This window comes from Gambusia affinis, linkage group LG08 (assembly GCF_019740435.1).
Source record: "Gambusia affinis linkage group LG08, SWU_Gaff_1.0, whole genome shotgun sequence".
In the NCBI taxonomy this organism is placed as follows: Eukaryota; Metazoa; Chordata; class Actinopteri; order Cyprinodontiformes; family Poeciliidae; genus Gambusia; species Gambusia affinis.
In genome coordinates, this window is record NC_057875.1 from 6099109 (window position 1) to 6115532 (window position 16424).

Consider the following 16424-nt stretch of genomic DNA (forward strand, 5'->3'; position numbering starts at 1 on the left):
TTAATGTTGAATTAGCAGCGGATTGGCTAGAAAAGCAGGAACGTGTCATTCGAAAGGTGCAGACCCGGAAATCGGACACAGCTACTATCTTGCCTTCTGTTGATTTCGGTTGCTTGGTTACGAACAGCCGTTTCCATTATTCAGCTATTGTGTTGTTCAATAAAAATCTGAACAGAAAATATTCAGCAAATACATCTGAGCCTCCGTTATAATCGCCCTTTAGCCATTTTCCGAATCAGAAGCTACAATAGGAAGCTACAACTTTAGCTTCGATTCAGACCGTCAGTTAGTATCACGTTTTAACAAGATGCGTATTACGTTATAACGTGACAGCGCTCAAAAGGTTAGGTTTAGGTTTAGGGCAAAAATTACGGTAAGGCAAAGGGTAAAACCCCTCGCGTCAACGTGTGACGATGACGGACCTTTCCATGCGTCAATATATGACGAGTAGGGAGTGAGAATGGGTTGCCTGCTCACATCTTCCCACTGGTTTGATCAGTGCACGTAATGTTGGATATTTTGTAAGAATCTAATCAAATCTACAAAAAAAAAAATGACGTGTTCAGAAAATATGCAGCACAACTTTTGAACAGCTGGTTTAGAAATACATCAATTGAAGTAAAAACATTAGAGTGCAAATTGGCGAAGGGAAAAGTTCCCACACACTGGGCTGAATGCACAGAAGTGAACACAAACAGGAAGAAAACGAACACAAAATTAAATATTATAGGTCTTTATACATAAAGCACCAGTCTTGTTTCATTAGTCAGACTTTTACACTAGCTTCATGTTTGTTTTTCGAGCACTTTGCATTTTTTGTTCCAAATACGAACACTTACTTAGGAATGTCTTTTGAGCCTAAAAGATGAAAGTGAAACAAAACAAAAAAAGGCAAAATCAGAGCAGAAGACCTCAGCCACGCCACAAAGGGGGAGCTTTTTAACTTCAGATCTTCTCACTGATTTTTGCGCTGACGGTAAAAACAATTAATTTTCACAATGCAAACTTCATTTTATGAAAAATTAAATGGTCAAGTTTTAACTTTGGTAACCAGGGAACAGTATGAAGTTAGTGGGGGTTTTTTTGTTGTTTTTTATTAAAAGAGAGAGGATTGTTAGTGGTGGCATAGTTGATATTTTTAACTCTGTCATTAACTGTGTTGTTGTTAAGAGCAGATATAATCTCAAACATCTCTGTTTGTCATATAAGTTTGCTCTTGCTGGTTATGTTTTGCTTCATTAGAAATATAAATTCTCATAGTGATGTTAGATCATTAAACAGGTGCTGTTCTTCATATTTTGGGAAATAAAATACCCTAAAAGTGGCTAAAACTAAAAGTTAATGACTGCTTTTGTTGTTGTTTTTTTTCTGCAGAGATGAATATAGAAGGAGTGAAACAATTTCTCTCAGCAGTGAAGGGAGGGCTTGAGAATAATCCTCTGGCTTCAAACATCGGTTTTGGACTGATCCTTTTCTGCTTTGAGAAAATTGTAGAGTTGGAGTTTGTTTGTCCCTGTCAGTCGACACTGAATGCCGTCTCTGCGTTGTCATTTTTCTTAGCTCCAGCATTGATCGTCTTTACGCTCATGCTTAGTACTGAAAATCCGTGTAAATCCTATGTGGAAAATGTCCTTCGTGGTTTAGTTCCTGCTGTAACATGGTGTGTAATACTGTTAATGGATGGTCGTTATTATGCCTGTTTTTGGACCAACTGGACAGGAAAATATGAAAGTAGCAAGACTTCTTCCACTCTGAAATGGTGTAAACCATTCAATTTATCTCAAGGAGAGGAGATCCAGACTCTGGAGTGGTACACCAAGTCACAGGTAAGAGCTAGTTTCTGCTTGTTTTACATTCATCAGCATATACACAGCTGTTAAACATTGACATTATTTTTACATGCATTTTCTTGATGTGCTTTTTTTAAAAGATCATTGGACTCTGGGTTGCATTTGGTCTGGCTGCAGTTTTTAAGCTCTATTTGTTCTGTATGTCCTTCTGCTGCAAACATCAAGAAAGAACAGACGATGGAAATCCCTCTGAAGACGTCCATCTACAGCTGCAGACCAGCGAATGACAGAAATTCAGAACACATTTGAACAGTCAGACATAATGCAGAAAATCTAGAGTCATGTTAAAATATCTTCCAGTTGGAGACAAACAATTATTCAAGTGCTATGGCAGATAATGAAACATTTGTAAGATATACTAAATTTATTTCTAGTTATAACAAAACAATGTCTCTACTTTCAAAATTGTATGTTAAATTGTTTGTTAGAATGTTAATGCATGATATATCCTGTTTAAATAATGTGAAATAAAAATAATCAAAATGCTTATTTGAAATTGCTTTATTCTTTTATCATTTTTTATTAAGTCCATACAAAAGTGTTCTATATGATTGCTTGAGTAAAAGATGTTTTTCTGTTGAAGCTGCATGTCTCAGCTAGGAGCGGAAATCAGCCTGACAGGATGTGCTTAACCACAGCTTCTGCCTGCAGAAGCTGTTCCATCCACAGCTCTTCTCTGCACGTCAGGCACCTGGCAGCAGACAAAGACAAATAGTATTCGCACCCTGGGATTTAAGCTACTGAACCCTGGGCAGAAAGGGAATGAGAATACGATCAAAGCAGTTATTGGAAACTAAGCCTTTGCTGACCTGTGCACAGACTGAGTTGTGCTTGCTGAGTATGTAAAGATGTTCCGCCTGATCACCTTTTTGACAGAAACTAAGTGTTTTTCTTTTCTTTGAGTGTGTATATCTCTTAAGCGTCTTAGAATTGTTGACACCTCCCAGGTTGTGTGTGAAGAGGTGTATAAAGTTAGAGCGTGCCTCTGCTAGAATTGAGAGCTCTACTAACAGTGTAACTGTTTTTTGTTCTCCATCTGTAGATGAAATAAAGCTGTTTTTTGTTCTCTAATTTTAATCTTGGTCTCAGAATTTTTTACCAATGCCACAATAATTTATTGTATTACACATTCTAAATGTCACTCTTTTGTTTCTTAAAAATATTTGCTTTATATTCTGTATAATTTTGAAAGCATCATATTCAAGTCATTATCAAAGCACCCAAAGCATTAATTCTAGCTTCTTCATGAGCGTACAGCTAAACAAATCTACTTATTACTATTCTCCATTGTTTCAGGAAAGATTGAAATTTAATCATGTTTATTTTTTATTTTCATTTTCCAAGTTGCAGGACACCAGCTTTAGATAACCTTCGCCGTCACTCTGACTTTTCTAAATAAAATTAATTGCAACAAATTGCTCTTTCTTAATCAAAATAAGAGTCTACCTATTTGTGTTCTATGAAGGCATCAAGGGTTTAGTAGAGAACATTAGATAACAAATGGCATCACAAAACCTGAACAACTTTGAGGGTTTATAGTTAAACAAACCTCACTCAGCAAAAACAAACTCAACAGGTCATTTACATTTTAGCGACACAGTCTGTCTTTTCTGTTCATCTCTCATTAGTTGATCCAAGTTTAACTAGGGAAACAGTTTCTTTTTAGAGAAAAAAGACATGTAAGTGAAAATACATACATTTTCATCCTGTCGTAAGCTGGGATGTATCAGTGTTGCAAAAGTTTGTCTTTTCAATAGCCTGCATGTTGTGTTCGTGTCTTTTTTAATTCAAGAATTATTTCAGTCTTAAGGTAAAGTAAGCAAAGAAAAAGCAGTGGACTGGCTAGTTGGACAACTCCTCCTTCAGCATCTCCTCTGAAAAATAACACGAAGGTTAAAGAGTGAATACACACCCTTAAAGGATTCTTCATATTTTCTGACACACTTTTCAGGTAAATAGCTTCCATTTGTTTCATTGATTTGTAGTTAAAAATATTTCAAAATAAGTTGCATTTGAAAATGTAACATTAAAATAATTTCCCGAATCAGAAGCTACAATCAGAAGCCAACCTCAGCTTCAGTCCAGATGGTCAATTAGTATCACGTTTTAACTAGATAATTATTATGTTTTAACTTGATAAATATCAGGTTTTAACTAGATAATTATCATGTTTTAACTAGATAATTATCACGTTTTAACAAGATAACTATCACGTTTTAATATGATAATTATCATGTTTTAACTAAATAATTGTCAGGTTTTAACTAGATGATTATCACGTTTTAACAAGATAACTATCATGTTTTAATAAGAAAATTATCATGTTTTAACTAGATAATTATCAGGTTTTAACCAGATAATTATCACGTTTTAATAAGATACGTATCACCTTCTAACATGATAGCACTCGAATAAATTTTTTCCTCTATGATAGCAGTATGCTTCGGTACTGATCAGCTACATGTCACGTAATGCAATTATTCATGCAAAATGAGGCCCAATCAGTATAGAGGGCATAAAAATGAGCAGGCTTTTTTCCTCCAACCAACACAACAGGTTGACATCAAAGAGCTGGACTTAGTCCAAATTTTACCACACCTCCTTCTAGCTGGCCTGTCTGAGGCTGCAGAAAACTTCGGATGAGCCTGCTCACATCTTCCCACTGGTTTGATCAGTGCACATAATGTTGGATATTTTGTAAGAATCTAATCAAATCTACAAAAAATTATGTGTTCAGAAAATATGTAGTGCAACTTTTGAACAGCTGGTTCAAAAATACATCAGTTTAATATAAATGGTTTATATACAGGTACAAAGCGACAGAAGAAAATAAAAATATTAGAGTGAAAATTGGCAAAGGGAAAAGCTCCCACACCCTGGGCTGAATGCCCAGAAGTGAACACAAACTAACACAAAGTCAATTAAAGTTTTATTATTCTTTATAAATAAATAGCCAGTCTTGCTTTAGTACTGACACTTTTACACTAGCTTCATGTATGTTTTTCATTCACTTATCAACATGACTCAGGTTAGAGCACTTTGAATTCTTTTGTTCCAAACACAAACACTTATCTAGGAATATGTTTTGTGGCTCAAAAATGAAAGTGAAACAAAACAGGAATAACGGTACAATTAGAGCTGAAAGCCTCAGCCATGTGTAACCTGCAATTAGTCAAGGACTTTTATTTTTGCGGGCCCACTACCTGTGTTGCCCCAAACTCTTCCAGCTTCTTTAAAGTCCGCCTCCAGCGCAGTTTAAAGATCCTCACCTGTTTCCTCTGTGATTGTGGCATCTTCCTGACAAATTCATCCAAATCTGTGAACCTACTGATTTGATTACCTGGTGAGTTTGTTTCTTGATACCAGTATTGCTTTTACATGTCAAACTGTTCCTCGATTGCTCATTGGAGCTTTGTTTTATTAGGATTATTGCTGCTGCTTACCTGGACAGTCACCAGGATTCTGTCAGAGCTGATTGTGGGTCAGTACGCCCCACTCTCTTTGAGCAGGTAACTTATTGCTGAATTTTGTGTGTTGTGACACGTTTACATTGATGCTGAGGCCGTGAAGTTTAAAATTGATCAGAACAGAATGTAGCTACACTTAAGTTTGATATTGTGCAGTATATTTATTTAACTTATTTTTTTCTTTCTCTCACTCTGCTTGAGTATTTGACAATACCCCCTCTCCTCAGCCTATTACCATCGATGGTACAGAGGTGGAGGTGGTCAGCACATTCAAATACTTGGGCCTACAACTGGACAATAAGCTGAACTGGTTCTCCAATACAAATAGTGTGTACAAGAAAGCACAGAGTAGAATGTACTTTCTGAGGAGATTGGCCTCCTTCAATGTGTGCTCTAAGCTTCTGTACATGTTTTATAACTTCATTGTCTCTACTGTTATATTCTATGCAATCGTTTGTTGGGGGGGCAATGCAAGGAAGAGAGACATACAGAGACTGAACCGCCTCATCTGCAGAGCTGGCTCTGTGGTCGGTGTGAGCCTGGAGTCTGTGGAGACGGTGGTGGAACAGAGGACACTGTCTAAACTCAGTCTAATCCTGGAGAACACCAGGATTAGATTGGTGTTCTAATCCTGGTGTTAGAACACCAGGATTAGAACACCAGCCATCCTCTGTGCACTGTTTTCTCCAACCAAAGGAGCTCCTTCAGTGACAGGTTCCTCTCACTGTGTTGTTCAACCGAGAGGATTAAAAACTCCTTTATCCCACGGGCCATTAGGCTTTACAATGCTACTACTTGTGGGGGGGGAAGGGAGGGAGACGGGGTAATTAATATTTTAACATATTTAAGCACTTCATAGACTTCTTTTAGTGGTAATGTATTTATTTACTATATTCTTGTACCTTTTATGGATGTCTCCAGATGTACGATTTTATTGCTGTGTATGTGAAATAATGTGTGAGTAACAGACAACCTTAATTTCCCTATGGGATTAATAAAGTTTAACCTAACCTAACCTAACCTTTCGTTTAGCCAAACTTAACTGTAATGTTATTTGTTTTGTGGTATTTGTAATTGTATTCTGTTTAGTTACCCCTACTGTGTCTTAATTGGTCTGATCAGCCAGTATATAAACCCCTGTGTGTCATTTCTTTGTGAGATCAGGTCAGTTATGCTTGTTTGTGCAGCCAGTTTGTTTAATATTTTTTGCCTGAGTTCAGTTTTGTTTCTTTGACCTCTTTTATGACCTCAGTTTATCTTGTTGTTTGTAATCTTTGGGTTAAAATAAAAAAAAACTATTTTTCTAACATATCCTGTGACTCCTCCTGTTTTTAACTCAGTCCATCAGAAGGATTATAGACTTTATGGTTTTGAAATTAATTTAATCTGAGTCAATCATCTTGTCTCCAATCGTGCTGCTGTAATTGTCTATTTTTATTCAAATCACTTAATGTATATGCACCAAAACCACTGTTTCCTGTTTTTTCACACCTCAGGCTCCTTAAAAAGAGACTCTTCTGATGTTGCTTATGTAGTCGCAATTAGCTGCCCAGCCCATAAGTGTCGCACACAAAGGAGCTTTTTAACTACAGATCTTTCACAGATTTTTGCGCTGACGGTAAAAACAATTTTTCTACAATGCAAACTTAATTTTATTAAAAATTAAATGGTCAAGTTTTAACTTTGGTAACCAGGGAACAGTATGGAGTTAGTGGGGCTTTTTTGTTGTTTTTTATTAAAAGAGAGAGGATTGTTAGCGGTGGCATAATTGATATTTTTAACTCTGTCATTAACTGTGTTGTTGTTAAGAGCAGATATAATCTCAAACATCTCTGTTTGTCATATAAGTTTTCTCTTGCTGGTTATGTTTTGCTTCATTAGAAATATAAATTCTCATAGTGATGTTAGATCATTAAACAGGTGTTGTTCATATTTTGATAAATAAAATATCCTAAAAGAGGCTAAAACTAAACGTTAATGACTGCTTTTATTTTGTTTTTTCTTTCTGCAGAGATGGTTATAGAAACAGCACAACAATTTTTCTCAGCAGTGAAGGGAGGGCTTGAGAATAATCCTCTGGCTTCAAACATCGGTTTTGGACTGATCCTTTTCTGCTTTGAGAAAATTGTAGAGTTGGAGTTTGTTTGTCCCTGTCAGTCGACACTGAATGCCGTCTCTGTGTTGTCATTTTTATCAGCTCCAGCATTGATCGTCTTTACGCTCATGCTTAGTACTAAAAATCCGTGTAAATCATGTCTGGAAAATTTCCTTCGTGGTTTAGTTCCTGCTGTAACATGGTGTGTAATAGTGTTAATAGATGGTCGTTATTATGCCTGTTTTTGGACCAACTGGACAGGAAAATATGAAATTAGTCAGAGCGAGACTGCTTACCCTCTGAAATGGTGTAACCCAGCTAATGTATCTCAGAAGGAGAGCCAGACTCTGGTGTGGTACTCCAAGTCACAGGTAAGAGCTAGTTTCTACTTGTTTTACATTCATCAGCATATACACAGCTGTTAAACATTGACATTATTTTTACATGCATTTTCTTGATGTGCTTTTTTAAAAGGTCATTGGACTCTGGGTTGCAGTTGGTCTGACTGCAGTTTTTAAGCTCTATTTGTTCTGCATGTCCTTCTGCTGCAAACATCAAGAAAGAACAGACGATGGAAATGCCTCTGAAAACGTCCCTCTCTAGTAAGCGAACAGCGAATGACAGAAATTCAGAAAACAATCACATTTGGGGGGAGGGTGGACAACCAATTTGAACAGTCAGGCATAATGCAGAAACTCTAGAGTAATGTTAAAATATCTTCCAGTTGGAGGCAAACAATTATTCAACTGCTATTGTGGATAATAAAACATTTGTAAGGTATACTAAATTTACTTCTAGTTATAACAAAACAAAGTCTCTACTTTCAAAATGTTATGTTAAATGGTTTGTTAGAATATTAATGCATAATATTTCTTGTTTAGATCATTTATTGTATTATACATTTTAACTTACTTTTTTGTTTCTTAAACATATTTACATTGTATTCTGTATAATTTTGAAATCATCATATTCCAGTTAAAGCTGTTGTTGCCCTGTAACAGAGTCTCTCTTCCATATGTCTAGCTTCATGCTTTGGGTGTGGCTTCCTGTTGAACCTGAGCGTACAGCTAAACAAATCTACTTATTCAAATTCTCCATTGTTTCGGGAAAGTTTTAAATTTATTCCTGTTTATTTCTTTACTTTCATTTTCCAAGTTCCAGTACACCAGTGTAACAGAGAGAAAGGTGTGTATGAATGTATATGTGAATTTTAATGATAATAATAGTGTGTGTGTGTGTTTGTAATGAGATTTTTGAACCATGTGTTTGGAGCCACCTAGTGGTGTGATGAGTGACTGCACGCAACGGGTCCTTCAGGCGCTCTCGGCTTCCCCACCAGAGTTCCTGAGGACCGCTGGTGGAGGAAGGTGCGAGAGAGGCAGCTCTTCGCTATTTTTCTTTTTTTTTTTTTACTTGGGTCATATTTTTCTAGTTCAACAATTAACGAAATACTGTAAGATCATTTAACATTTACAAATATAATTTATAAAGGTTTCTCCTGGTTGGGAAGAAAAAATATGACCCTATGAGTGAGAGCTGCGCCAGTTGGTGTTTGTGGCTGACCATTCGGTCACGACACTAACTGTGTCTTTTGTTTTCAGCTGTTGAACCACTTGCATGCAGTCAGTCACATTGTGAGAGTTTCATTTTGTATCGCACTAGGTGGGTTGAAAGTATATAGTTATGAGTATATATATATATATATATATATATATATATATATGTAGCCTATATTTAGAAAAAAAAATGTTTGTGAATGTAACTGTTCACTGCTATGGCAGTTGTCTGTTATTTTACTGTTTGATTCATGGAATAAGAATGTTTTGTTTTGAGGAATTGTTAACTGTCTTATTGTTTAAACTATATGATCACATCTAAAAAAAAGAGAAAAATAAAGAATTCTGAGGAACGCAGTTGGAACTATTGGACCACTTGCATGCAGTCACATTGTGAGAGTTTCATTTTATATCGCATTAGGTGCAATATAAAATAGCAAGCAAGGCTACACTGGTGCTGTGATAAGCGAGAAGGGTTACACCAGCTTTAGATAACCTTCACCTTCACTCTCACTTTTCTAAATAAAATTAATTGCAACAAATTGCTCTTTCTTAAATAATTTAAAATAAGAGTCTACCTATTTGTGTTCTATGAAGGCATCAAGGGTTTAGTAGAGAACATTAGATAACAAATGGCATCACAAAACCTGAACAACTTTGAGGGTTTATAGTTAAACAAACCTCACTAAGCAAAAACAAACTCAACAGGTCATTTACATTTTAGCGACACAGTCTGTCTTTTCTGTTCATCTCTCATTAGTTGATCCAAGTTTAACTAGGGAAACTGTTTCTTTTTAGAGAAAAAAGACATGTAAGTGAAAATACATACATTTTCATCCTGTCGTAAGCTGGGATGTATCAGTGTTGCAAAAGTTTGTCTTTTCAATAGCCTGCATGTTGTGTTCGTGTCTTTTTTAATTCAAGAATTATTTCAGTCTTAAGGTAAAGTAAGCAAAGAAAAAGCAGTGGACTGGCTAGTTGGACAACTCCTCCTTCAGCATCTCCTCTGAAAAATAACACGAAGGTTAAAGAGTGAATACACACCCTTAAAGGATTCTTCATATTTTCTGACACACTTTTCAGGTAAATAGCTTCCATTTGTTTCTTTGATTTGTAGTTAAAAATATTTCATAATAAATTGCATTTGAAAAATTAGGATTAAATATATATATATATATATTTTTATTTTTTTTTTTTTTTTTTTTTAAACTATCTGAAAGGGAAATCACTTCAGTAGAATCGGTCTGATTTTAAAACAGATTGTTGCAACGTCATGCAACGGTTACCCAACCGGTGGCTAACATTTATGTTAGCGCCAGTTAACACTAACTTCCAGCCGATGTAGTAACTTCTAAAAACGGTATCAGTATCCGAGACTCACCTGTCAAAACAGAAATTGCAATGTTAGTAGTGATGTTATGATGCTCCGATATTTCCATTTGCACAGCTTACGTCAGTACAGACGATAAGAGCGTATCCGCTCCTTATCTTCTACAGCATAAGGCTTGGAATCCAGTCTCTCCTTCACTAGCCACTGCTGCCATCTTAAGGTGTTAATTGGTATTACACCAGAATTTAAAACGAGTCTATGTCACACAGCATAAATAAATAAATAAATAAATAAATAAATAAATAAATAAATAAATAAATAAATAAATAAATAAATAAATAAATAAATAAATAAATAAATAAAAATTGTTTATGGAGTGACCTTCAATGGCTAAATAATCCTGGGTGCCACATAAAATTCATCAGTAGCAGACAAAAACATGAGCGAAGGAAGTAGCATTATGGATAATGGTGTCTAGAAATGTAACTCCATATATTAAAATTCTTAAAATCTAACAATATTATTGCCTGGTTAGTATGTGTGCCAGACAACAAAGAGTGAGAAAAGAGTACGGGAAAGTACATGCTTATGTGATCAAAGTGTTTAGCTCCGTTTCTGTTAAAAATTTGCACAAAACTTTGTAGATATTCTGCTAATGTTGAAGAAAACACAATTTCACAGTTTCCATTAAATAAGAAAGCAATTAAAATAATGTGAATAATTTTGTTCCCGTGAAAAGTCATGAGAAAACATGTTGCACCATCATCCTTCAACCACTTCATGTTGTCTTCTTCGTCAGTATGTGGGTTATAAGGCAAAAAGAGTGTGAAAGTGCAGGTTTTCATGATGGAAATGTCACAATATTCCCACCTTTAAAACAAACAATACAATAATCACTGTCATAGAAACTAGCTGTGTCTCCTGAGTAAATGCAGTCTTTCTGCCACGTAAAGATGGAAAATTCAGGCATTCAGTTAATTTAAGGCAAGATACAAAAATATATATGTTTAAAATTCAGTTAACTTGTTCATGAAGGGGGTTTAGTGAAGCTGGATTACTATGATCTGGTAAGTATGGGTTATATGCAATATACTGTAACAGGGTTTTAATGCAAACACTTTCAGAAACGAATAAAAATGTCACTTGAGAATGGTTTTTATTTTTATATTACTGTTGTTTAATTTTTCTCCCAGTGAAAATCTTCCTCCACATAAACCTAACAACTACAATCAAGATGATTGTTGCAAGCAGAACAGCTGCTAACAAAGCAGTAAAGACATCAACAGAGTTGTAAACAAACCAGGACATTTTATGGGCATGTGTCAGCAGATGACGGGCTCCTTTGTGTCTTATGACATACTCGATCCAAAACACAGCCTGATCCAAAGGTTTCACCGGCTGATCTCTGTGCAGCTTTGAGAGCGTCCGCATGTTATCTCCATAGGTGGAGTTGTAAATTACTGTCATCAGAGCGTCTTTGAAGATATGCCTGTCGAGCATGGCAATGTCTACGATGACAGCTGCTCCCTTCGCCTTGACCCTGGATAGATTATCAGGCTGATCGAAGAATAAAGGAAGTCCAATCACCGGAACACCGTGGTAAATTGCCTCCTGGACACCGTTGGTGCCTCCATGGGTGATGAATACTCGAGTTTTAGGATGACCTAAGAGGTTGTTTTGAGGCAGCCACTTCACTAGCAATGTGTTGTTGCCAAGGTTGTTTGGTTTTTGTCCTACATACCTCCAAATAACCTTCTGAGGCAGCTGGGCAAATGCTGCAGCTATCTCTTCAGAGACATCCTGCGGCAGGTTGCTCACCAGAGTTCCTAGAGTCATTACAACAATCCCGTGATCTCCAGAGCTTTGGACAAACTCCTCCAGATCAGCAGGGAGGGACTTAGAAGGCTTACACTGAAACCCTCCCATGTAGACGACATTGGGCACTGTTGGACGCGGGAATTCAAACACAAAGTCATTTCTCATGAGCCAGATATCAGCATCAAGAAAAAAGGTTGAGTAATCCACATTAGGGCCAAAGAAGCGTTTGACGATTGGTTTGTAGGCAGGTTCTGTGATGTACGATAAAGTGAACATCCCTACAAAGTAACTCAAGACGTTCTTTAATCTCTGAGGGAAAGTCATTTTATCTGTGAGCTCGGTTGCAGTAAAGGGAATGTATGAGAGAGGTGAAGGAGCAATGAGGAAGTGGGCTTCACCCTGGATGGTCCAACGGACATTAAACACCAGAGGAAGTTGGAGTTTGCGCGCCAACATTGCACCTACACCGATGCCAGGGTCTGTCAGGACCAAATCATATTTGGCAGCTTCCAAGGACTGCATCAGATCCTCATTCTCAAACATGTGTGTAATTACATCCCCCACTTTCTTATGAAACTGGGAGAACTGGTCTAGTAGCACCCACTCCATTTGCATGTGAGCCCAGATGTTGGACCAAAATGATCCGGGTTTTATCTGAAGCCGAATCTCCAGCTGTCGAGATAAGTACACGTCGAAGTTTTCCTCAAATCCTCCACGGCAGGAAAGAGTGACAGAGGTGTAGAGGGGGGACTTTTCCTTGACGTACCAGCTGTCAGAGGGCCGAAGCACTGTGATCTCGTGGCCCCTGGCATGCAGTTCCTCTATGATCACTTTCATGTTTACCCAGTGGCTTCCGTCCAATGGGAACACCAGAATTTTGCCCCCTGATGCAATTGATAGTTGGACTAAGAGCAACATAAAGGTGAGAAAAGAAGAATGAGGCATCTTCATGCTGATCGCAGAATTCCTTCAAAAATAGAGAAAATCAAGTCAGTGAAGGGACATGTTCTCTCTTTTCCCTATACCTTGGTAGAAATTAGCTTTTAAAAATTATCAGTGACTGTGACCTTGTATCACTTGTAGGGCTGGATAATATGGCTGAATAAGGTATCATGATATAAGCATTTTATGTCAAATGGTATTGATATATTGATTTGTTTTTGTTTTAAATATCTGAAATTCTGCCAATCTGGTATAGTGACATTTCTTCTTTTATCCGCAAATATTTTTTAGTAGTTATAAGGCACAGGGGTGAAACCTTACAACTTCTCCACAAGTTACTCAGCAGGTTGTTGCTAGGTAAAAATGAGTGAGTTGCTAGATAACCAAAGAGTGAGAGAGATAGTTGGTGCCACTCGTTTTGCTTAGCTGGTAGTGAGAGTTTAAGCTGCTAAAGCCTTTCCTCTCCGAAAATTCACCAGACACAGACACACACCTACAGCTTTTGTTAAAAGTTTCATAAGTTTCACATAAAAACTGATTTGTATATTATTTATATGAATTATTTTCATTTGGTCCTTAAAATAGCAAAAATATCCACATAAATTTACATTTTGATCTGTCTGCTTATGTCATTTTTAAATGTTAAATGATTGGTGTTTTGATCATTTACTTAGTATTTGAGTAGCCAATTTACCAATAAATTTTTTAAATGTACTTCTGTAATGTCTTGGACAGCTACTTTTTATTTTGACTTGAGTAAAAACATGTTGAAGTAATGTGATTCTTACTTATGTAGAATTTTTGCATAGTCTCCCCACTTCTGCTTGAAACCTTCCATATTTTATTACATTGTAACAACACAGTTGTGTTTTTTTATTATATGTCATGTGATAGAACACACGAAAGTAGAAAATAATGGTAAAGAAGGAAAGTGAAATGTTTTTCTACTTAACAAATATATTATGTATATATACTTTGTTTTGTTCTAAGCAAATAAAAACCCCAGTAAAAACATTGTAGTTTGTGCTTCTAATGTAATTCTTTTTACATTCCAGGGATATAAATAAGGATTTGGATGTTTAAGTTTTACTGCCATTTTTGCTATTCAATCCTCCTGTATCTTAACTATAACTGCTCTAAGAGAACAAGAACAAATTACAAATATGATATAGTTTAAATAATCCTATTTGAAGACACACAAACAATTGTTTCTATGAACGTGTTTTATGATGCATTGGACTTTAACTCTTGCATAAGATGTGTGCACTAAACAGACGCACGTTTCACAATAACTTTACTTAGTTTTTTATTTAAGTATATTTGATATTAAATATAACATTTAATATTCTTACCTGAATCTGGTTTTTATCTTCATAAACAGCAGCTGAAGAGAAAACACTTTGTTCTCCTCCTTCTCTGCCTTGTTTGTGTGTTTTGTAGTCAAACGTCCCATACGCTGTGATAGTTGTGTTATGAAATGTGTGCATTGGTCATTGAACTGTCACAGCAGTTCATGTTTTGTTTCACACGGAACAAGGAACAGATTAATCTGTGGCGCCATCTAGTGTCAACTTAAAGCAGCTTCCAGTTGTTGAACGGAACTGATCTGATCAACACGTTAAGCAATGTGTTGTTAAAGTACTTTCAGTTAAACAAAGTTATTAAAAATGCCTTTTAAACTATTAATTTACATAAATTATTTCGATTATACAACATTTGAATTAATCAATTTGTTTTGAATTAATCAATTTGGAGTCACGAACAGATGGCTGGACATTTTCCTTCAGGGTTTCTTTGGTTGAAACCAGAATTCAAGGTTCCATTTATCACAGCAAATCTTCCAGATCCTGAAGGAGGTTGATGTTTTGTTATTGTACGATGTTATTTTTCTGAAATGTGGTGTTACATTAACACCAAATGCAACGGGAGACATGCCGTTCATTGTTTGTCCTGTCAGTCTGCAGAATCTTTTCCCAAAAGTCTTGAAGATCATTAATAAGAATTCTGGAAAAATTAAGATGAACATTAGTTCAGCCGTGTTTTTTCTCTGCCATGCAGCCCCTTTTGTCCGCTTTTTTCCTTAAAGTGGAGGCATAAACTCTGACCTTAACTCAACCAAGTGAGGCCTGCAGTTCTTCGGATGTTGCTGTGGGGTCTTTTGTGGCCACTTGGATGAGTTTTTACTGCACTCTGAGGGTAATTTTGGTCAATCTGGTGCTGCTGGGAAGGTTCACCATTGTTCCATGTTTTCACAATTTGTGGATAACAGCTCTCACTTTGATTCTCTGGAGTCCCAAACCTTTATAAATGACTTTGTAATCCTCAATTCCTTTCTTTCTAATTTATTTCTGAATTTCTTTGGATCTTGGTATGATGTCTAGCTTTTGAGGATCTCATGGTGTAAATCAAATTCCATTTAGTGATGTCTTGACTGAGAATATCCTTTATGCAAGTTATAAACATGTTTTCCACTACTGATGTAATAATCTAATGTTAAATGACATGTTTTCATTAGCTGTAACCAAGAAATAAAATACAAATAGAAGCTTAAAAACATCTGTCTGTGTAATTAATCTATAATGGGTTTATTTGTGAGCTGAGATACTGAAGTACATTAACTTTTCATAAATATTCTAACTGATTAAATCTGAGTGGAGTTGGAAAAACAAACAGGAGCGTTAGCTTACTGTGCAACATCTGAGCAACCTTTGGAGGACTCCCGAAGCTTCAATCAGAAGACAACTTCAGCGGCTGCTTCATCCAAACTATGAAAAACTTGATGTTGCCCTTTTGAGGTCATGACAGCTGCTAACTGAAACAAAAGTTTTGTATGAGCAACCACACAAAAAAGTCAAGAGTTATAGCACTATTTTCTAATAAAGTTGCTTCAGCTCACAAATAAACTACTGGTCATCTTTATTTAAGCCAAGTAGAATAACCAACCAATAGGCAGAAGTTGATGCCTTAAGACTCCACCCTCCTCCTTTGCATAATTGTACTTTTCCACAGTAAGAAAAGGAGATGATACAAAGATTTAAAAAAAAGAACAAATGCTTGTATAAGGAAAAGACAAAATAAAATATATCAATTTCTTGACAAAAATGCATATTTAAGGAAAATGCAAAAGAAATTATTTACATTTCTTGACATAAAATGCATTTATTTTTAATTATGTCAGTTTTGGGCCTCCATGGATTGGGCACCAAAATTGACTCCAGCTAAGGGGCCGACATTTTTGTAAATCCGGCCCTGCCTAACAGTCATGTTTTTGGACTGTGGGAAACATAATATGCCTATATTGGATTAAAACAATAAATTGAACTTTAAAGTTGTATCTATTGTATTTCCCTGTTTAATGTTTTATTA

General features: G+C 36.1%; 1 protein-coding gene and 1 long non-coding RNA gene across 2 annotated transcripts; one reads left to right on the forward strand and one right to left on the reverse strand.

Annotated features, from left to right (window-relative positions):
- Nucleotides 1-6848: 6848 nt before the first annotated feature.
- On the forward strand, nt 6849-9340 carry LOC122835740. The gene is made up of 3 exons (XR_006371349.1): nt 6849-6935; nt 7329-7783; nt 7887-9340. It is a non-coding gene; the product is annotated as an uncharacterized LOC122835740 (long non-coding RNA).
- Nucleotides 9341-11446: 2106 nt separating this feature from the next.
- Nucleotides 11447-14514, reverse strand: LOC122835323 (UDP-glucuronosyltransferase 2C1-like). The gene is made up of 2 exons (XM_044124282.1): nt 14411-14514; nt 11447-13083 (listed from the first exon to the last, which is right to left on the reverse strand). The coding sequence occupies exons 1-2, from the start codon at nt 14509-14511 to the stop codon at nt 11466-11468; spliced, it is 1719 nt and encodes a 572-aa protein (XP_043980217.1). The 5' UTR covers nt 14512-14514; the 3' UTR covers nt 11447-11465.
- Between the last annotated feature and the right edge of the window lie 1910 nt (nt 14515-16424).